General features: G+C 41.3%; 1 protein-coding gene across 1 annotated transcript in view; it reads left to right on the forward strand.

The window, feature by feature from the left end:
- MYO15A (myosin XVA) overlaps window positions 1-24054 on the forward strand; it is a 145247-nt gene that overhangs the window by 61429 nt on the left and 59764 nt on the right. Inside the window, 9 exon segments of the mRNA XM_044679943.1 lie at window positions 1996-2080; window positions 4793-4919; window positions 5267-5397; window positions 6982-7077; window positions 9622-9857; window positions 16111-16289; window positions 18051-18123; window positions 22973-23164; window positions 23801-23913. Of these exon segments, the coding sequence (XP_044535878.1) occupies window positions 1996-2080; window positions 4793-4919; window positions 5267-5397; window positions 6982-7077; window positions 9622-9857; window positions 16111-16289; window positions 18051-18123; window positions 22973-23164; window positions 23801-23913 (1232 nt within the window).

Raw genomic sequence — 24054 nt, forward strand, 5'->3', positions numbered from 1 at the left:
CAAGTTGTCTCTTCTCTCCAAGCCTCAGATTCCTCGTTCTATGTGAAAGTTCTCTGGCTTCAACCTGAGGACTTTCTAGTGTGAGAACTTCTACCAGTACAGACTCAGATAGAACCACTCTAAGATATACTTTTGGGAAATTGTTTGAGATTTTGAGAAATTGTGACCTTCCCCAGAGTCTTACAATTAGTTAAGTATCAGAGATGGGATCTGAACCCATGTCTTCTTGACCCCTTAAGTCCAATATCCCATATGGCATGGCCTCTTTTTCCTTGTCATAAAGGAATAATAAATGATCTTCAAATTTGACCTCAGATACTTCCTAGCTGTGTGACCCTGGGCAAGTCACTTAACTCTCATTCCCTAGCCCTTACTGCTCTTCTGTCTTAGAACTGATACACAGTATTGATTCTAAGACAGAAGGTAGGGATTTTTAAATAATAATAATAACAATTCCTGTTCTGCCTCCTTCTGAGGGGTTTGCATATCAATCAATTACCCAAGAAGCCTTTAAAAAAAAAACCTTACCTTCTGTCTTAGAATCAATACTAAATATCAATTCCAAAGCAAGAGTGGTATAAGGGCTGGGTAATTAGGGTTAAATGATTTGCCTAGGGCCATGTTGGTCAATCTAAGGCAGGAAAGCTGGAGGGGGCAGCTCTTCCCTCTTACCACATGTACCTGAGGACATTTCTCACATGACCCTCCCCCTCTACCCAGCAGCCCAATGGGAGTGCTTCCTCCCTCCCCAGTATGGGCTCATAAGCAGCATCTCAGTCTCTACAGGGTTCACCATCATTGTCTAGGGTGACAGACAGCTAGGAAGTTTCTGAGGCTGGATTTGAACCCAGGACCTCCTGTCTCCCAGCCTGGGTCTCTATCCACAGAGCCATCTAGCTGCCCTTCTGAGGAGTCTTTTTTAGATGAATATACACAATAGACACTGGAGGGTAAAAGATAACAATGAAAGGATCCTTGCCTTCAAGGAGCTTACAGTTAAGATAGCATATACACATGTATTTACTACATATATTTGTAATAAGTTTATGTATATATAACCTATATATGTTACATATGATCAAGGGGGCAGCTAGGTGGCTCAGTGGATTGAGAGCCAGGCCTAGAAACATGAGGTCCTGGGTTCTAGCCTCAGATACTTCCTGGCTTTGTGACTCTGGACAAGTCACTTAACCCCCATTGCCCTGCCATTACTGCTTTTCTACCTTGGAACCAAAAGGAAGAAAACAATTATGATAGACAAAAAGAAGGCTAATTTAACCAAGTAAAAGGGAAGTCACATTTAATGAAGCCAGAAAGATAGTTTGGAGCCCTATTTCAATCACTAAATCCATCAATAAACATTTATTAACATCACTGTGTGCCAGGCACTGTACTAAGTGCTGGGGATGCAAAAAAAAGGCAATCCTGGGGAAGCTAAATGACTCAGTGGATAGAGCACCACACTTGAAGATGGGAGGACCTGGGTTCAAATATGCCCTCAGACACCTAGCCGTGTGACCCTGGGCAAGTCACACTTAACCGTTTGCCTAACTCTTCTGTCTTAGAGTTGTTACTAGGACAGAAAGTAAAGGTTTAAAAAAAAAAGATAATCCCTGCCTTCAAGGAGCTTATGATCTAATGAACTTTTAGAAGACTTCCTACCTCCAACAGAGGAGTTTATAAAATAGGGAACCGGTGCAGCTGAGTGAGAAGCCAAGAGTTAAGAAGTCAGATCTGTGCTTTAGGAATATGCCTTTGGCATCTGTGTGTGCATGTTGGAGAGGTGAAGGCGCTTGGAGAAGCACCCAGCACTGCCAACACAGAGACGTCATGCCTAGGATCCTGCCTCTGCCTGAACCCCTCTGGGTGGTTGGAGGGAGGGCAGTGCTGGGCTTCCTGACAGCCTGTGGGATGCCCTGCTTGGGGACTGGTGCCTATGTCTGGGATCTATACCCTGCCCAGACTTTGGCTCCACTGACCCTCTCTTGCCCTTAGGAAGAAATACCGGAAAATGAAGAGGAATTTGGTGAAGTTCAGATCTCTGGTGAACATGTATGTGAACCAAAAGCAGTACCTGAGGGTAAGGCATTATAACCCCACATCACCTTTCCAGCACTTGCCACAAACACATAAAGACACTTGGAACCAGCCTGGGCTCCTCCCGAACTGGCTATCTGGGGAGGAAGAGCCAAAGGGAGCTCTTGGCACTCAGCTGTAGCCCCCAATCTTCTTGCAAGAAGGACCCCCATCCCTTTGATTCCTTTTACCCTGTAGAGTAGATAATCAGGAACACACATAGGAACATACACAGATACACACACACACACACAACTATGTACAGGGTGTGCTGGAGTCATCTCAAACTGACTCTTGAAAAGTTAATTGTTAAATTTTCCATGTGAATATTTATCTCAGAAATTGACAGGTCATTTCTCTCCTGAACCTTAATTTCCTCTTTTCTAAAATGAAATGGTTGGAGGGGCAGCTAGGTGACTCAGTGGATTGAGTGTCAGGACCTAGAGACATGAAGGTCCTGGGTTCAAATCTGATTGCAGATACTTCCTAATATTGATCCTAAGACTTTCAAATTTTCAGACCAATCAGAAAGAGGGCACAATTTCCTTAATAAGCAAGAGGCAGGACTCACTTGCTCACTCTATTTATCAAGGAAGAAAGCTAGTGAAAAGGATCCTTTTTAAAAAAAAAACAAACAAAAAAAAAAACCCTTACGTTCTGTCTTAGTTCCTGGTTCCAAGACAGAAGAGCAGTAAGGGGGTAATAGGAGTTAAATGATTTGCCTAGGGTCACACAGCTAAGAAATATCTGAGGCTACATTTGAAACCAGGACCTCCCATTTTCCTGCCTGACTCTTCACTAAAGCCCCAACCATTCTTTGTTCATGAGTACTATAATCCCCCATTAATAAATAATGTTTTTCTCAGAGGAAAGGCCTCATATTCTTTTTTTGGTTAAACTACTTGCCTAGGATCACACAAGTAGTAAATGTCTGAGGCAGGATTCGAACTTCAGTATTTCTAAATCCAAGCCAAACAACCATATCCCCTAGAGCTGCCTCTCTCAAATTCTCGGTTTCTCAAGGGTTACGATTCCTTTTAAATTTGGGCCCCCAACTAGTTTCTAAGGAAAGAGCTCAATTACCAGATAGTAACAAATAGTATCTTGTACCACCCAGTTCCTCAAAAGACAGTGTCAAAGTTAATTGGAATATCCATCACTGTGCTCATATCAGCTTTTTCCTTTCACTGATAACCACTAGTTTTTACAATCTAGAACCATATTGACGCTGGCCACATATCCGGGGATAAACATCAGACTTGTCCTTGATTCAGAGAGACTGAGTCTTAGACCTGGTAACAAATTGGAGCAGAAGAATAATCTGGGACCTAGTGAAGAGTCTGTGAATCTCATGATATAAACCTATCAAATATAGCACTGGGAGTAGGAATTTGTTTCTGGGGAACATCCTCTCCATCCTTCTTAATTATGGGCAAACCAGATGGCAAAGCCATCACGCCTACCCTTGACCATCAAAGTTGTAACCAGATCCAAGAAGTGTTGCTTCTGAAGGGTAATGTGGAGGTAGGGTGTGTTTGGAGAGGGGAAGGGGAGAAATGTTAATTCATATATATCCATTTATTCATTCAACAGATTCATGTGCTGGATACTGAGGATACAGACATATACAACTCAGTCCCAGCCCTCAGGGATTTTTTTAAACCCTTAGCTTCTATCTTAGAATCAATTCTGTGTATTGGTTCCAAGGCAGAAGAGCGGGGAAGGACTAGGAAATGGAGGTTAAGTGACTTGTCCAGGGTCACATAGCTAGTAAGTGTCTGAGATCAGATTTGAACCGAGGACCTCCTGTCTCTAAGCCTAGTCTCAGTCCACTGGTCCACCCAGCTATACCCACTTCCCTCAAGGATTTTATAATCTAGTTGAATTTTATAAGCTAGTTTTAAAAAAACCTTATTCAATGAATTAAAATGAGTTCCAATAAGAACAATAAATATATGATGTTGATGCTATAAATATGTTAGTTCCACCAAGTAAATGAGAGATTCTGAGCCAGAGGGACCTGTCTACTTTCTCCTACCATCAACCTTGCTGCCTTCCATGAAATCTCATCTTTTGTTCTGATATCTCTTTGTTTGTGACTTCTAATCACGTTGAGATCCCTTCCCTTCTCAGGCCATCACCCCCTTCCACTTCCCTCAACATCCCTCTTCTCCCCTCACTTCAGGTCCAGGTCTCAGGGTCCTAGAAACAAGACCACTGCTCTAAATAGAGCTGAAGGTAAAAATGAGGGATCGTGCAGAGTAGGAAAAAGTGTAGGTCCAAAAAGTGAATCCCAGATGGGAAGCAGAGTGGGGTAAGGGAAGGGAAGCTTCAGAGGTATGTTGCTTCTAAGGATAAGGGTCTTGGGGAGTCCGACAGATGAGTAAAAGTTCCAGGGAGAGCTTTGGAGACATGGGGATGTCAGTCCTAAACCTACAGTCCTAAACCTACAGATTGATCCCCAGTAAAGATGGGTAGCTACTTTTTGACCCTGTGGGAATCTTTCTTTTTTAATTTTTTAAACCCTTACCTTCCAATTCAGAATCAAATATTCTGTATTGGTTCTAAGGCAGAAGAGCTGTAAGAGCTAGGTAGTAGGGATTAAGTGACTTGCCCAGGGTCACATAGCTAGAAAGTATCTAAGGTCGGATTTGAACCCAGGACCTCCCATCCCTAAGCCTTGCTTTCATCCACTGAAATCCCTTGAGTCAAGAAGACCAGGATCAGGGTGAGAATACTTTCTGAAGGCTGTGTCCCCTAGGAGCTGTCTAAGAGGGAGCTGATGAATGTGACCTGTCTTGAGGTGCCTGCTGAGCTGGCAGGACTCCTACAGGTGGTGACAGGTAGGCAAGGGACTCTGGAGGGTGAGGAGGGGGCTGTACCTGCCAGAAGGCTACTAGTTTGGCAGTGAAGTCCAGGGAGGACCATGGACCATGGTGGGATGGGATGAAAACTGTCCGATAGGTTTCCTGGGTTTGGAAGAGGCTGCCTAACCCTATGTCCCAGCTTGGGGCAGGCATCAATCATTGGGAATGTTTCAGGGCTTAAGTTTTTCATGGATCCCCCAGAGGAGAAGAAGGAACTGATGAGATTCTAGAGACTGGGGAAGACTCATGGCTCAGGAGAAGAGATGATAAGAAAAAGGGGAGAGCCCATGTTTCTTCACACTCCTGTTTCCTCTGACCCACAGTGTACAAACAAGCAAACGCTGACTGTGTGGTTCCCGTCCGTACCCCCAAGCTACAGATTGACCCTCAGATTGCATTGCCCCTCGACATCAACAACTATCCTATGGTGAAGTATGTCCAGGCCCACTTCAAGGTGAGGACCTAATGGGATTTAATGGGTCTTGAGAAGGTTCTCAACCTCTTCCTCCCTCATCACTTTGCCTACCCCACTGCAGATTTTGTGTTGCCAGAAATTCCCATGATAGAGCTTAATTTCTTTGGAATGAGACATTTTTCCAAGTTAAAATTGCAAAGGTCTCTAGGAGGGTATCAGCAAAGCAACATTGCCAAGCAGTGCTTTAGTGTGAGCAAGTCCTTTTCAGACAATCTGAGCAAAAGCCCAGCACTTAGCACAGTGTCTGGCACATAGTCAATGCTTAATCAATGTTTTTTGGATTACAGTGGGTAATTTTTTTTCTGTAAACCTTAAAATCAATATTTGACTCTAAGGCAGAAGAGCAGTAAGGGCTAGGTAATTGGGGTCAAGTGACTTGCCCAGGGTCACACAACTAGGAAATGTCTAAGGCTGGAATTAACAAAGGTCTTCCCAATTCAGCTTGTTGCTCTATCCACTGTGCTTAGCTGCCCTGAGAATGAATATTTTTAAATTTTTTTATTTTTATAATCATGCAAAACACACTTGGTCATTGTTGTAAGAGAATACTCAGACAAAATCAAAGTCTCAAAATAAAACCACAAATACACTGATGTGAAAGATGGTATGCTTTAATCTGCATCTATCCGACTCCAACAGTTCTTTCTCTGGAGGTAGATAGCATTCCCCATCATAAGTCTTTCAAAATTGTCCAAGATCATGGGAGTAGCCAAGTTTATCATTAAGTTGATCATAGTACAATATTGCTGTTACTGTGTTCGGTGTCCTCCTGGTTCTGCTTATTTCACTCTGCATCAGTTCATGTAGGTTTTTCCAGCTCTTTTCTGAAATCATCCTGTTCATTCCCTTATAGCATAATAGTATGGAATACTATTACAAACATATACCACAATTTGTTCAGTCATTCCCTAACTGATGGACATGCCCTCAATTTCTAGTTCTTTGCCACCACAAAAAAAAGGCTGCCATAAATATCTCTATACAAGTAGGTCCTTTCCCCTTTTTTATGTAATGCTGGATCAAAGGGTATGCAGTTTTATAGCCCTTTGGGCATAGTTCCAAATTGCCTTCCAGAATATTTGGAACATGAATATTTTTATAAAGAAAGCAGAGTGAGAAAGCAGTGAGAAAGAGAGAGAAGGAAGGAAGGAAGGACAGACAGACAGACAAAGTGGGAATATGTCATGTTTAAGGCCAACCAGGGCTCTTCTTTAACATTCTAGGGCTAGGAGCTACAGGGAAGCTGTGTGTGTGTGTGTGTGTGTGTGTGTGTGTGTGTGTGTGTGTGTGTGTGTGTGTGTTTGTGTGTGTGTGTCTTGTCTGTCTGTCTGTCTGTCCATCTCTATATATATGTGTGTAACAGAGGAATAGTAGATAGGGTTTCAGGGCCACCATTAGGCCATTCCCTAATCTCCTTCCCCAGAGACCCCCTAACTCCATTATGCTTTTTTGCCCCTTTCCTGCCATGTTCCTTCCTCTAGTACTATTCACCTTGGTTTCTCTCAGGACCCTCCTTCACCATTGTCACCCCTCCAAATATTAGTATCCCTTCTTTGTCCCTAGGATCTAGCCTTTGGGATGCTTGCTGAGCCACTACAAAGTCCCCTTACCAGACTGGAGAGAGAACATCACCCAGAGGCCCTAAGCATCTTTAAGTTGGTAAGTTCCAGGCAGAGGGGCAGGACTAGAACTTGAAATTCAGCTACTACTATTGTATGACTCCTTTCTCTACACTATTCCCCAGCTTCCTGGGGCCAGGTGGATAGGGAAAGCCCCATATTCTCTTCCTCATGCCAATAACTAGAATAAGGAAGTCCCTGGGCCTCCTCCTGTCTGGTCACTCCTGTCACTATCTAAGAATGTAATGGCTTTGGGTACATATCCCTTCCCTTTGATTTGTTCTCCTCCTCAATAAAAAGGTATCAACGGCTACATACTTTCCTGCTGTTCACCTTGAATGTGACAAAAGTGATTTTACTCTAGGTATGAGGACACGGTGGGACAGCTAGGTGGTCCCATGGATAGAGTGCCAAACCTGAAGTCAGGAAGACTCAACCTGTTCAGAGTTCACATGAGGCCTCAGACACTTACTAGCTGGATGATCTGGGCAAGTCACTTTACTTTGTTTGCCTCCATTTCCTCATCTATCAGATGAGCTACAGAAGGAAATGGCAAACCACTCCAGTACCTCTGCCTAGTAAACTCCAAATGGGGTCACAAAAAGTCTGACAAGACTGAAAAAAATGACTGACCAACATCAAATTCTCCATACACTTCATCGGTGATTTCTGGAGTAAAGACTTGGTGATAAATTCAGTGTCCGTTTCCAAACCCCAACCTGATTCCAGTTTTGAAAGGTTCATTGGTACTCACAGGGTGATGAGCTCCTCAGAGCTCAGAAAACTTGCTTTTGAGATCTCCCTTGTCCCTCAGGGGCTAGCAGTAATATAGATAAATTAGACCCTGACCAGGATGGAGGGAGGTCTGGAGAACATGCCATATGAAGGTAGGCTGAAGGAAATGGAGAAGAGAAGATTCACAGGAGATATTTTAGTTGGTTCCAAGCTTTTGAATGGGCCATCATGTAAACAAGAGGTTGTACTGGTGCTGCTTAGCCCCAGAGGGTAAAACTAAAAGCAATGGGTCAATTTAGGCTCAGTGCCGGGAAAAGCTTCCTACTGACTAGAGCTATCTAAAACTGAGAGGTACGGGTTGCTTCTGGAGGTAACGGGCATCCCCTCTTGGGATGTAGCAGGCATCCACTCACCAGAGGAACAGAATTTGGATGAACCATTTTTGGGAGATGAAAGAGAAGATTCTTGCTTGGTATGAGTCAGCCTAGATGACCCTTGAGGTACCTTCCAGCTTTTAGATTCTATGACTCTCATATAGAAGAGGGGTTGCAATCTGCTAAGGTGGAGGAAGTATCCCATGCAACAAAACAGAGGTTCTTAAAAGAACGATGCAATGATCATGAAGCTAAATGAATGCTGTGCAAAGGGCATTTTTTTTATGACCAGATCTTTGATTTCATTGAATAAAGGTTCTCTCTGGTGAGGAGCACCCCCTTCCCATCAGTTCAAATCAGCAACTGTTCAGGCTCTTAGACGTACACCATTTGAATAATAAGAACCTGAAAATGTGGACAACAGTAATTGGGAGAGAGGATTCCCCTAGTAAGGGAAACAGCCTAGGGAAAAGTACCATGGTAGAATGGAACATGGCAGTGGATAGAAGGCCAAGTGTAGAGTCAGGAAGACTCCTCTTCCTCAGCTGAAATCCATCCTCAGACACTTACTAGCTGCGTGAACTGAGCAAGTCACTTCCCACTTTGCCTCGGTTTCCTCATCTATCAAATGAGTTAGAGAAATGATGAACCACTCCAATATCTCTGTCCAAAAAAAAAATACAAATGGGGTTGTAAAAAGTTGGACATGACTGAAATAAATGAACAACAATAGAACTGATCCAAGTGGAGTAGAAAGTCCATAATAGAGAGAGAATGGAAGATAAGACCAGAAAGAATGGCCTCCCTTCAAGGGGGTTTCTTGTAGCTCTTAAGACACTGTTCTTATAAAAGGCAGATTAGGGTCAACTAGTGGAGGGTCTTGAATGCCCCAGGAAGGAATATGTAACAAATAAAATGGATATAGAAAGATATAATTAAAAATATGGGTTTATTAACAGCCATATTAATAATTAAAAAGAACCACGTGCCTTCTAAGATCTAATTCGAATTGCCTGCCATGCTTACCCTCTGGCTGCTTCCTAGGAAAGAGCGCATCCCAATCAAGTTCTGAGGCTTTATACCTTTGTCTACGTAATTACACTTCCTGCCCACCTGTGCTACACAAGAGGAATCATGGGAAATGTAGTTTTCAAGTCCTCTAAACATCCACAGGAAGTTTATGTCATGGATCTCAATATTAAGTTCAAGGAACCTCAAGGAACCCCAAATTTCCAATATCACAAATATGAACATCATCCTATAGGTAATGAGGAATTGGCTACAGATAGGGCCAGAGCAAGGAAGGGAAGCTCTTTTCAATGGCAAGTTGGAATGAATGTGTAGTTATTTAGCATAAACTTAGACAGGATAACTTTTACATGAGGGTCTTCTATGCCATTAGAAGGGACTAGGGAGATATTTATTTTTCCTGGGGTCATGGAAAACTTTTGTGTCTGATTTCACAACGATTATAGATTCTGCGCTTCATGGGTGACCCCCACCTCCACGGAGCTCAAGACAACCTATTTGGGAATTATATTGTCCAAAAGGGACTCACAAAGGCTGAATTGAGGGATGAGATCCTGGTCCAGCTGGCCAATCAGGTGTGGCGGAACCCCAACATCAACAACAAGGAACGAGGTTGGCTCCTGCTAGCCTCCTGCCTCAGTGGTTTTGCACCCTCCCCTCGCCTGGACAAGTATTTGCTCAAGTAAGTAGGGGTCCGGGAATTCTGCAGCTCCAATCAGGAAGACCTGGCCTACAAAAGAACAGAGGGATGATTTCATGGTGACTTAGGGTCTCCCATATAGGGAGCACATCCTACCAACAATCTCCATCTAGGGGCCCAACTAACAAAGCACTACTGCCATTGCTCAAACTCAGAGTCCACAGATGCAGGTTGGGTATGTCAAAGAGCCAATCAATCAGTAAATATTGAGCATTTTTCATTAAATGCTATTGGCTGTGATCTTTCCTACTCAGCCTGTTCATGGATGGTTAAAGTAGTGGGTCCTTAACTTTGTTCTACATCATAGTCACAAGTGAGCCCTAATCCTGGCCATACACTGAGCCCCAACCACAGCCACAAGTGAACCCCAAACCCAGCCACCCACTGAGCCCCAAACCCAGCCACCTACTGAGCTCCAACTCCAGCCACAGGTGAGCCCCAACACACACTGAGCTCAGTCCTGGCTTCATGCTGAAATAATTCTGGCCTGCCAGTTTATAAAAGGATGTTCTTTGAGATGAAGGACATTATTGAAAGTGTGGCTTGCTCAGCACAAAAAGGGGGTGTATTGGAGGAAGGGTTTGAATTATTTTCCCAAGTCAAGACCAAATGTAGCCTCATCTCTGGGCAGTCCAGGACCTAAGAACCAGGGGTAGAGAAAGGGGAGAAGGGGGAAGGAGACAGTCAGTTTGAGGAGAAAAGGAAGGAAGGGAAGGAAAGAGAGGTTCACTTTTTATAAGGCGGGGACTGTCTTAATATTTGTCACAGGGAATTCAGAATAATACTGGTTCCCTGTGTGCCCTATCCATGTGGGAGTGGTAGAGACTGTTACCAGGGGTAAGATTGGAAAGGTATGTTGGGGCCAGACTAATGAACACTAGGCTAAGAGATTTAGACCTTATCCTGAAGTTATTAGAGAAGGAACAAGAAAAGAGAACAAATATTTAAGTGTTTACTGTGTGTCGGATAGGTGGCTCAGTGGATAGACGGCCACACCTAGAGTCAACAAGACCCAAGTTCAAATCCAACCTCAGACACTTACTAGCTATGTGACTTTGGGCAAGTCACTTAACCTCTGCTTGCCTCAGACCACTGGAGAAGGAAATGGCAAACCATTTCAAGTATCTCTGCCAAGAAAACCCTAAAGACAGTATTGGCATGCTCTTGTCTATGGAGTATGAAGAGTCAGACATGACTCAACAGCAACAACAATGGGCCAAACATTGGGTGAAGCACTTTACAAATTTGATTCTCGCAATACCCTTTGAAGGAGGTGCTATTATTATCTCCATTTTACAGTTGGGGAGACTGAGCCAAAAGTCAGGTGACTTGCTCATGGTCCCACAGCTAATAAGATTCTGACTTCAGATTTGAATCAGTTCTTTCTAACTTCAAGCCCAGACGAATTCCTAAGTGAATTCTATCAAACATTTACAGACCAAAACTGTCCACTAGAGAGTTCCATCATGGAGCAATGGAAAGTTTTTGAGATTCCCCTCACTGGAGCAACTAGGTGGCACAGTGGATAAAATGCCAGGCCTGGAATCAGGAAGACTTGAATTTAAATCTAACTTCAGACACTGCCTAGCTATGTGACCCTGGGCAAGTCACTTAATCCTGTTTGCCTCTGTTTCCTCATTTGTAAAATGAGCCGGAAAAGGAAATGGCAAATCATTCCAGTATCTTTGCCAAGAAAACCCCAAATAGGGTCCCAAAGAGTCAGACACTGAACAAAATAACCTCATTGTTCTTCAAAATCATGGTACAATCTACTTAGAGATTTGTTATAAAACTGATCTTGGGATCCTAGCTGTCTTTGGTTCCTTTGTGGCCTTTGGAAAAAAATCTTTGGATTAGTAAACCACATTGAATGGAATATGCAGCAAATCAGCCTCCTCCTCAGTTCTCTGTGGCAAATATACAGCCAGCCCCCAATTTACACTGAGTTTGGGAATGACCAGAGCCAGAGCTAATATTGGAAGAGGTAGACAGCTTCCTAGGGTACAAAGAGCAGGATGGCAGGTGAGGCAGGGCATTTTAAATATATAACCTAGCCTTTATATAGCCAATACAAAATCTTGATTCTAAGATGGAAGGTTAGGGTTATTTATATATACACATATATAAATAATATATATTAATAAATAATATGTATATATTAATAAATATATGTATACATATATATTAGGGTTATATATAAATAGTACATATTAATTAATTAATGTATGTATGTGTATATATATTAAACCCTAACCTTCCATCTTAGAATCAAGACTTTGTATTGGCTATATAAAGACTAGGCAATGGGAGTTAAGTGACTTGCCCAGAGTCACACAGCTAGGAAGTATCTGTGGTCAGATTTGAACCCAAGACCTCATTAGACTTGGCTTTCAATCCACTGAGCCACCCAGCTACCCCTGGAATTTTTTAATATTATTTTTTATAATGTAACCAGATGGAGCTGTGGAGGGCAACATTTGGTTAAGAAGGACTTTTCCTCTCCCTTCAGGGAATTAGAGGACCAATTCTTCCCAGACCATGCCTGTGTCCAGGGGGCTTAGCTTCGGGTATTACCTTCCCTCTAGTTATTCCCCTTCTCTCTCCCTTTGGAGGGAAGCTGGTGTCTAAGCAACCAAGCCTATTGCAAAGAGCTCAGATCTAGCCTAAGCTCTCTAGGAAAAGATGTCTGGATCAACATGGGTTCTTTTCTCTACAGTTAAGAGTTTTTAAATCTAGGTTATTGATATTATAATAATAGCATAAAGGAAATAAAAATATCTAAAAATCTCGGCATGTCTAGACAAGACATGGTCACCATGAAATGAGGATCCTTAATTCCTGATATCCACAGGCTTTCTAATACCCACTCTCTCTACTCAGTCACATATGTGGGGGAAGAGGGAATTGCGATCAAATTTTAGCTCTATTTAGAGGAAACAACTTTTTTTTAAAACTGTTACTTTACATCTTAGAATCAATATTATATTTTGACTCTAAGAAAGAAGGGCAATAAGGACTAGGAAATGGGGGTTAAGTGACTTGCCCAGGGTCACACAGCTAGGGAAAGAAAATTATATATTTAAAAAAAGGAGGGAAAGGAGAAAATGAATGAATGTTAGACTACAGCCTTAAGACTTAAACATCTGCTCTGCCCTTTCAGATTGAAAAGGGAGGAGAAAGTATTTTTTTAAAGGCTTAATAAGTCTATAATAAGAACTCTATAGGTCTTGCAGGTCTACTGAGTTCTTAAAAGAAACCCAGTGATCTCAGTCTGAATCAAGCTAAGGCTGTGCTGAGGCTGCCTCCCAGGCTTATTCCTCTGTCTGTCCCTTTCTGCTCCCCACTGCAGAACCTCCTCTTCTTCTTAGCTTGGTGAGGGAGGTAAGTCTCAGGGGTGAGCTTGTTAAATCCTGGGTGGGAAAATGGGGACACCACCACCTACGGCCCCATCTGTGGCTGGCAGTCTGTGTGTACCTGTCTCTCTGTCTGTCTTCCTGTTGGTATGTCTGAGAAGGCCACTGCTGCTATTGTAGTTCTCCTGCCAAAAACGGAACCTCAAACATTCTCCTGTCTACTTCAGCTCAGCTCCCTTCCCTTTGGGATCCTGGCTTACATTCTTGTCATCTCAATCTGATAGATTTCATCCCATTCATGAACTTCAATTCCCATCATGCATTTCTCCATGTCCCAGAGACCCTCGGGCTACATTGAATAATGTAATGAAAATTTTAATGAGAAATTCAGCACTCCCTGTCAGGCTGGCATTTCTTTTGTAGTAAATTAAATTCCATGTTCATCTGTAACACACATGGAGCTGAGTTCTTAAACTTTACCTAGGATGCTCAAATGACTCTGGGAATGGCCCATACCCAGGAATGAGCAAGAAAAATCTTAGTCCTGACCTCTTGTTCCCATCCCTTCTCAAGAAACTTCTCTTTGTATCCCAATGTAAGTGGAAAAAGAATAAAACCTCTAAAAAAATAGAAAAGCACCAATCCTATATGTAACATATTGTGAGAGTGTCATTCCCCATTTCTAACAAAGAGAAGCAAAGTTATGAGTTCTAGGGCCGTGTTGGTGAACCTATGGCACACTTGCTGGAGGAGGCTGCTCCCTTCCTCCTCTCCATTGTGCCCAAACACGTTTTTTCCTATCATCCAATGGGAGTACTTCCTGCCTCCGAGGCTGAAGTAAGGCTGGGGAGCTCACATGCTGCATGAGGGTGCAGTTTGGGATCTCAATCTCTAAAAGGTTTGCCATCACCGGTCTAGGGTCTAATCAAATCAATTGTAGGTCAACCAACCTCAACCTAGCTCTTGGTATATATTTATTACTATACTATATATATTACTATATATTTGTTACTATATATTACTATATATTTAGTTTTATTCTTTTAAGATCTATAGCAATTTAGAGGTACATTATGTTAATTTATTCTTCGTTAATAGACTTCCAATCTTTTCCATTCATTACATAGTTCCAGGTTCCATTTAAATTCATTAAATATTAACTATTTAATAAAATGGGAAAAATCTCCATTTCCAATAATAATTACTCCTGTATCTATAAGTAAATAAATATTAAAATTACTGAATATGTATAATTTATTAGTAAATTAAATCAATAATAAACCTAGAAATATATCTACAACATTTTTTGGCTATCATCAGTGTTACAGCTCAAGTCACTTCAACTCTCAAAATAACAGTAGTAAATTCCTCTTTGCTTGTCTAAAAACTTGGTCTTCCACCATTCAGTTCACTCCAAATATTGGTTAAAGCCTTTTAAGAATCTTTTTTACAATTTTTCCTCAATATTAGTTCTTTTTTTCTGTCTTCCCTTCAAAAATTCACTGTACTTAATAGTCCCTCAAAAATGCTTCATAAAATTATCTCTTTAAAGTTAATTATCTTAAACTAATTTACATATTATATCATAATTATATGTTATTTATTACACATTATATGTTATTTCATTATAATTAAAATTATCTTTATAAAGTTCCTTTGTGGACAACACAGTTAAAATCTTTCCTATAAGGAAGAAGTTTCTTCTCACCTTCTTCCTGTTTTCTTTCTCCATAGATTCTTTTTTTTTTTTAAACCCCTACCTTCCGTCTTGGAGTCAATACTGTGTATTGGCTCCAAGGCAGAAGAATGGTAAGGGCTAGGCAATGGGGATCAAATGACTTGCCCAGGGTCACACAGCTGGGAAGTGTCTGAGACCAGATTTGAACCTAGGACCTTCTGTCTCTAGACCTGACTCTCAATCCACTGAGCCACCCAGTTGCCCCCTCTCCATAGATTCTTAATAGATCCTCATAGATGGGGAATACTCATCTTCTCCCTGTTTCCTTAGGGAGAAATACTTGACATTTTCTCAACTGACTTTTTAAATAGCCAACACAAATTAATTTTCTAACATTCAATCTGAATTTTCATCTGGCTCTTAAAGCTACAATGGGAGTATCACTATTTTCTGTGAAATAGACATTTGAACCAGGGGTATATTTCTATGTTACAACAATTTCCATCAAATGTTTTGCTTGCTTATCATTTCCAGAATGGAGGAGAGAAGGGAGAAAGGTAGACGATTTGGATCTTATAAGTTTGGGAAACTTTTATGGAAAATTGTTATTGCATGTAATTGGGAAAATAAAATGTTCAATTAAGAAAGAAAGAAAGAAAGAAAGAAAGAAAGAAAGAAAGAAAGAAAGAAAGAAAGAAAGAAAGAAAGAAAGAAAGAAAGAAAGAAAGAAAGAAAGAAAGAAAGAAAGAAAGAAAGAAAGAAAGAAAGAAAGAAAGAAAGAAAGAAAACTAAAATTATTTCCTTCTTCCAAACAACTGACTTTGGAATGTAACCTCCTTCATTATCTGGGAACTCTTTATTCTTCTTATGATAATAATTCACATTGGTATACTGCTTTAAGGTTTACAAAGTGCTTTGCTCCAAATGACTCTATAGTGTAGGTAGTACAAGTTTTATTATCTGCATTTTGAAAATGAAGAAGCTGAAACTCTCAGAACTTAATTATTTTATCCTATTTTAGCCACATAGCTGGTAAGTTTCTGAGGTGGGATTTGAACCCAGATCCCTGACTCTATGTCTAACATTCTATGCCTTGCTACCTCTAACGGTGCTATAGGGAAGCATTGAATTGCCCTTTGGTAGCCAGGTTTCTTCTGTGTTTCCCTTCGTCCCTGAAGTGTACTTATCCTCTGATCCTCCCCAGGTTCGTCTCTGATCATGCCCAAAACGGCTTCCAGGCTGTGTGTCAGCATAGACTCATACAGGCCATGGCCAAGGCCCAGAAGGGTCCTGGAGCTGCCCGAACCTTCCCTCCAACCCTGCTTGAGTGGACTGTTACTCAAAAGAAAGCCAACATGGCCCTAGATGTTTACTGCTTCAATGGTGCGTTGGGGAAGTGAAGAGAGTTGGGTGGTGGGAGGAAAAGGTGAAGTAGGGAGGGAGTAGAGAGATAATTCAGGAAGACTTTACAGATATGTAGAATTTTAGAAAGTATGAAGTATCCTCAGTGGTTATTAGCAAAATCTATTCATTTTGCAGAAGAGAATTGAGTTCAAAAAAGGTGAAGAGATTCCCCTAAGGTCATACAGTTAGTGGCAGAACCAAGTCTAGAAACTGGGTCTCCTTCTACGTGGTCTATAATATCAGACCCAAGAGCCAAAGAAAGATCTGAGTCAGGTAGCCCCTGGCCCCTTTCCTACTCTCTATCCCACAACTGTCTATGTGGTCAGACTCAGGAAGAGAAAGGAGCCATGTGTCCTTTGGACCACTTCTTATATGACCAACTCTCTGGTTGGTAATAGGTTTGGGGAAACAAGAGTAAAGGATGGGGGGGGGGGCCAAGCTCAGAGATGGGAGGTCCTGGGTTCAAGTCTGATTCAGACACTTCCTAGCTGTCTATCCCTGGGCAAGTCACTTAACCCCCATTGCCTAGTCCTTACTGCTCTTCTGCCTTGAAACCAATACTCAGTATTGATTCTAAGACAGAAGGTTTTGTTTTTTAAGAGTAAAGGATGACTCTCTTCCTGGCCCCAAAGGCACGAGACGCACAGAAGAAAAGTTAACTAAGAGCACAAGATCTTTTGCAAGATAGGATGTGGTAAATTGCCAGTCAATTTAGTCCAGGAAGAATTGGAGGTTAGAGAAGGGAGAGATCACTTTGCCTCTAGTAATCAAGGAAGCCTTTATGGAGAACTTGATTTTGGCCTTGAAGAATGAGCAAAATATGAACAGTAAGAGAGGCATAGAGCATTGCTAGGCAAGAGAATGGTGTGAACAAAAAGCAGAAGCAGGAATTCACATGATACATGAAGGAATAGGTAGGTGGCAAAGTAGATAGGGTGCCAGGACTTGAGTCAGGAAGACAAGTCTTCCTGAGTTAAAATCTGATCTCAGACTTACTAGCTGTGTGATCCTGGTAAAGATATTACATGTAACAACAAACTTCTATTTTCATTAAATATATTTTATTTTGCCAATTACATATAGCAACAAACTTCTATTTTCATTTTTATAAAGATATTTTAACAATTACATGTAATAACAAATTTCTATTTTTATTCTTACAAAGAAATTTAGTTTACCAATTACATGTTTAACTCTGTTGGCCTCAGTTTCATCATCTATAAAAAGAGCTAGAGAAGGAAATGGCAAATCACTCCAGTATCTTTGCCAAGAAAATCCCGAACAGGGTCATGAAGAGTCAGACATGACTGAACAACAACATGAAAGATTAGACCAAAGAGTTTGTATAGGAGAGGTGTGAAATATATGAGTAGAGAAGTAGGGTGGTGAGTACAGGTTATCATGGAAGGCTCTGAACACCAGAAAGAGGAATTAGGCTTTAGCCTAGCAGCAATAAAGGTTTCTAAACAAGGGGCCAACATACCAAAAGCAATGTTTAAGGAAAATCTGGCAATAACTGCAGAATGAACTGAAAGTGGGAGAGATGGGAGGGGGGAGGCCAGTTAGAAGTCGGTTTCAGTGATCCAAGAAAAAGGGCACCTATGAAATAGGGTGATAACAGAAGGAATGGAAAAGGGAAAGATAATGTGAGAGACCCCAGGTGAGAAGACTGATATAACTTGGTAAATTTGAGAACTAATTTCTGAGTAGAATCCATCAACCAATTCTTTGACTTTCCAGGGGACCAGTTTTCTTGCCCAATCCATTCATGGAGCACAGGGGAAGATGTGACTGGAGATATTTTAAAACACAGGTATGGATCATAAAATTTCAGAACTGGAAGTAATCCTAAAGCTGTCTAGTCCAAGCACCACATGAAGCATGATTCTCCTTTATAATATCCTCCAAAAAGTAATTATTCAGACTCTACTTGAAAACAATCAGGGATGGGGAACTCACTATTTCCCAAAGAAGTCCCTTTCAAATTTTTTTAAACTCTTACCTTCTGTCTTAGAATAGATACCAAGTATCAGTTCCAAAACAGAAGAAGGGTAAGGGCTAGGCAATTGGGTTTAAGTGACTGGTCCAGGGTCACAGAGCTAGTAAGTTTCTGAGGCTGAATTTGAACTCAGGTCTTCCAGATTGCTATTGAACTCAGACTTCCAGTGCTCCATCTATAGCACCATCTAAAAGCTTTCATTTTTGTGAATTCTTATATCTTTCCCAAGATTTATCCCACTGCAGATTGTTTGGGATCATCCTATATATGTATATCCATACATGTGTGTATTTACACTGAAGTCCAACTCTGATGCCTTATTGGAGTGGGGATGAGGTGACTCTTTTTCTCTCTCCATACTGTAAAAATAAAAGGTAAACAATTGGTTATAGATTATAAACTGATTTCTGATACTCTGCTTGCTTTGCTAACAAAGTATCTTCAGTTTATATCAGTAAAGCTCATAAGTGAAATTCCCTTCAGGACCAGGTGCAAGGATGCTAAAGAGACTCTTGTTATGAAAAATAAAATATTTATTGAAAGATATAAGGATAAAAAAGAATTTCTAACTCCTAATTATTATTCTAAATAAACTAACACTATTATCCTTATAATTCTTAACTTCACCTCCAAGTTATAAAAATAACAAAGGCTAGCTGGCTGAGTCTCAACAAGAACCAAGTTGAGACTCTGAGCCTTAACAGACTCAGAGTCCAAACCAAAGACCAGGGTTTTCTTTGGCCTTCTCAGAGTTAAAACAATCTATAAAACAGTAATAGAGAGTCAATAGTGTTTCCCAAGTTGGAAAAAAGAAAACGCTAAACTCCTTCAGGTTTTTTTTCCTCTTTTCCTTTTACCTCAGATAGTGAGAGAGAGAGAGAGAGAGAGAGAGAGAGAGAGAGAGAGAGAGAGAGAGAGAGAGAGAGAGAGAGAAAGAGAGAGAGAGAGAGAGAGAAAGAGAGAGAGAGAGAAGTCACAGAGAGAGAGAGAGAGAAGTCACAGAGAGAAAGAGAGAGAGAAGTCACTTCCTCCAAGCCCCCAGAGAGAGTCTCTGTGAGTGACTCTGCCAACGCCAGAGACCAACTCCCCCACTCAGAAAGAGTAACTGTCACAGAAAAACCGTTAAACTGTCAAGATTTGAAATTGACACTTTGTCTCATATCTGCTTCAAACTCCAATTCTTTCTCAAGCCAGCTTCTCTACTTCTTATCCCTAAATTAATATAACAAGACTTATTTTCTAATATCATCCTTATAATTTATGTGTGTGTATATTTGTACAAGTTCTCTGTGCAATCAAATAATAATAAAAACACATTTCTATTGTGTATATATATATTTATAGTACAACTATATTGCATATAAATGTGTGTGTGTGTGTGTGTGTGTGTAACATTTCACCTTATTATCTTTGGCCCATTGTTCCAGACTATTTAAGTGTTTTGGTCCCAATTTTGTTATTCAGCTATCTTATTTTGTATCAGATACAAAATTTAAAAAACGTGTTCTCTAATACTTCCATTCAAATCACTGATTAATAATGAATAGCATAGAGTCAAGGACAAAATCCATCCACATTCCAATAGAGATCTCTCTCTAAATTGTAACTGATCCATTAAACATTCCTCCTTGGGTCTGGACAATTGGACAATTCCAAATTCACCTGACTGTACTACCATCAATATCTTTTCATGTTGTCCACGCTATCATAAAACATTGTCAATTTTATTGTTCATTCATTTTAGTCATATCTGACTCTCCATGACCCCATTTGGGATTTTCTTAGCAGAGATGCTAGAGTGGTTTTGCCATTTCCTTCTCTGGCTCATTTTACAGATGAGAAAACTTAGACAGGCAGGGCTAAGTGACTTGCCCAAAGTCACACAGCTAGTAAATGTCTGAGACTGGACTTGAACTCAGGTCCTCCCACTCCAGACCCACCTAGCTGCTCCTAAGACTCTGCTAAAAATTAGTCATATTCTATCTATGTCATTCCCCTGATCTGCCAGCCTAGTAGTCCTATCAATAAAGAAGATGAAGGTATCTGGTGCAACTTGTTTCGTTTCTTAACCCTTACCTTCTGTCTTAGAATCAATACTAAGTGTCCATTCCAAGGCAGAAGAACAGTAAGGGCTAGGCAATATGGGGTTAATGACTCACCCAAGGTCACACAGCTAGGAAGTGTCTGAGATCAAATTTGAACCCAGGACTTCCTGTCTCCAGACCTGGCTCTCTATCCACTGAGCACCTCTCTGCTGTACAAGTGGTTTTTCATGTAGTCTGGGAGCCTCATTTTATAGATAAGGAAACTGAGACCAAAAGAGAGAAGTGGCTTGCCCAGGGTCACACAGGTCGTAAGTCAGGATTCAAACCCAGCTCCTTAGACTCCAAGTTCTATGGTCTTTTTACAGTGCAACATGATCCCTTATCAGTTCATGGTTTTCCTACTTCCCTTTCCAAATCAAAGAACCATCCCTTGAATAATGACTTTTTGCCAGGAATTGAAGGTGAGCTCATTGGTCTATAGTTCAAAGAATCTACCTTCTTTCTTTCTTTCTTTCTTTCTTTCTTTCTTTCTTTCTTTCTTTCCTTTCCCCTTTTAGAGTTGATAACGTTTCCTTTTCCCAGTCCTATCGCATCTCTCCCATTCGCCATGATTTTTCAAAGATTTCCATTAGCAAGTAACTCAACATGGTACCTTCAGGTCACTTCAGTAGCCAGAGAGGTAGTACCTGCACCTGATTTGAACTCCTTGAAGATAATTAGGTGCTTCCTTACGAGGCATAGGTTTCAGTTCCCTGTTAACCTTTTTCGTTCCCTCCTTCCAAGAGTAGGAAATCATTGTCCTGGGTGGGGAAAAGAGAGACATGATAATAGCAGAGTCGTTCTCCCTCCTCTCCATTGTCCTTTAGGAGAGTTCCAACCATCCCCAGCAGGGATCCTCTTCTTTGTTTGATCTTCCCATTTCCCCCCAAATAGCTTTAAAAGCCCTTTGCTAACAGTCCATAGCATTCCCCAGAAGCCTCTGCTCTTCTGTTCTTTAGGTCATTCATTATTCTTCAAAGCCTCGTGCCCTGCTTGTATTCAGCCTTCGCTCTCATTGGCCTGAACATGTCTATTTCAAATTCTCTTTGACTGATGAGTTCCCCATCCAGCCAGATATTAATAAAACCTCACATTTCTAGAGTGCATGGGGAGGTGGGGAGGAAACAATGATGTACAGGGTATCTCGAAAGTCTTAAGCTATTAACACTTAAAGCAGTACTGCGATTTTGGGGACTCCCTGTATTTTGTTTTTACAACATCTTTGTTGTTGAATATGGCACTCTAATCAATGGATTATCCTTTGTGACAACAAATTTATAAGGAAGACAAAAGAGGCTGTATATTTTAATCAGATTTGGCTGATGAGTTCTTGTGCAACCAGATATTAATAAAAGCTCACATTTCTATGGTGCATAAAGGATTTCTGGGAGGAGGGAAAAAAGCATTGATATACCAGATATCCCAAAAGTCTCAATTTAGCTTTAAAAGCTTTAAATAGCACTAAAGACTTTGAGAAATCTTGCAGTTTGGGTTTTTTTTAAAACTCTTACCTACTGTCTTAAAATCAATACTATTCATTGTTTCTAAGCAGAAGAGTGGTAAGGGCTAGGTAACTGGGGTTGTGACTTGTCCAGGGTCACACAACTAAGAAGTGTCTAAAAAAATAAAAAAAAAAGAAGTGTCTGAGGCTCTCTATCCAACTAAGAAGTGTCTCCAGGCTTGGCTCTCTATCCATTGAGCTACCTAGCTCCTTTGCACTTTGTTTCTATTAACACTTTAATTTCTTCCCTTGTCCCCTATGCAATAAGACTTCCTTTGTAACAACCACAAAAAAAACCCCAAAAAAATCAGATAAAGGAAAACTAATTGCAATATATGTAATTTTCCGTAGTCATAGTTCCCCTGCATTTTTTAACCCATACCTTCTGTCCTAGATTCGATACTAAATAGCCATTCTAAAGCAGAAGAGTAGTAAAGGCTAGGCAATGGAGGTTAAGTGACTTGCCCAGGGTCACACAGCTAGGAATTATCTAAACCAGATTTGAACCCTGGTCTTCCCAACTCTAATCCTGGCACTCTCTCTACTAAGCAACCTAGCTGCCCTTAGTCCCTCTACTTCTACAAAGAAGGAAAGGAGAGTACAAAAGGATTTACAACAATTATATGAGATAGGTAGTACAATGAGTACCATTCTTTTAGGCATGAGAAAATTGAACTTCATAAAAGCTGTGATTTTCCCAAGTCACTACATGTCAGAGCCAAGTTACAGTGAGGCCAAGACATTGTGAGTCTACTGTACTGCCTTCCATAGCAGCATCTTTTTTAAAAAGCCAACATATCAACAAGCATTTATTAAATCCCTACTGTGGACCAGGATCTGTGCTCCCAGTGTCTTAAGAAATGCCAACAGATGAACAAGCATTTATTAAGCCACTACTGTGTACTAGGTGTTGTGTTAAACACTGAAGATACCAAAAAAAAAAAAAAAAGGCAAACATTCCCAGCCTTTCCTCAGGCTAACAGAATGGTCATTGTGGGCTCCCCCAGGGCGGTGTGACTTGGTAGTGGCACACTGACCCTTTCCACATCCTCAAACTCTGAATTCCCAACATCCTCAGGGGTCTAACGGATGGCTGGAGAGGCTGGACAGTTTCTTTGAAGAATGGTAGCCAGTGGGCTGAGTTGGCGGGCCACGATTATGTGCTGGATCTGATCTCAGACATGGAGCTCATCTGGGATTTCCCCAAGCAGAAATCGTACTTTATCATCACATCGGAGGGCGCAGAGAAGGGCAGGAGCAGCTCCAGAATGTAGGTAGCTAACTAGCCCCCTGCCCTCCCTCCATCACACATAGTCTGACCCATCTCTAGAAGTTTTTCCCATAAGCTGCTGCTGTTGGGGTGGATCAGGACAAGCGACTTTTATTCACCTTGGGTCCTAGGCTGATGGAGATAATGGTTCCAAGATGTTAAAGGGCAGAGATAAAAGAGGAGCAGCACCCTTTTTTTTTTTTAACTCTTGCCTTCTGTCTTAGAATCAATACTATGTATTGGTTTCAAGGCAGAAGAGTGGTAAGGGCTAGAGACAATGGGGTTGGAGACTTGTTCTAGGGTCACACAGCTAGGAAGTATCTGAGACCAGATTTGAACCCAGGATCTTCTGTCTCCAGGCATAGCACTCTATCCAGTGAGCCACCTTGCTGCCTCTGAATCATCCCCTTTAAATAAACAGGTCCCTTCCAAATACTAAGGGGTGGAATGGAGAGCTCTGGGAAGGGAGTAGAGGACAGGAAGCCTCCTACTGAGTTGAAGTCTATTTTGAAAGAATGAACCCAGAGTACTCTCCTGTAGGACATATTTGATGGTATAGTCCTGCAGCAAACTCTGGATCCTGAGTTTTGTAGGAGAAGTACAGAACCAGCTAAGATGTTCCCTATGTCTCTATAGGGTGTTTGGAAATAACTGGGACTCGGATGAGGAGACACCAGCCCTTCCCCGGTATAGAGGGCGCTCCATTCGGACAACAAAACTTCCCGACTCAGAGAGTTATTTCAGTCATGGTGAGCCCCTTCACCATTAATCCATAGCCCTTTGGCCATCACTTGGATCCTTCTGGACACTCCTGAACCCTTGTGGAGCATTCCTTCCCTCTTCTCTCTGGGTTATTCTTCATTTTATAGTGTCATAGCTTACGCATGATA

The sequence above is a fragment of the Gracilinanus agilis genome, chromosome 1 (assembly GCF_016433145.1).
Source record: "Gracilinanus agilis isolate LMUSP501 chromosome 1, AgileGrace, whole genome shotgun sequence".
Lineage (NCBI taxonomy): Eukaryota > Metazoa > Chordata > Mammalia > Didelphimorphia > Didelphidae > Gracilinanus > Gracilinanus agilis.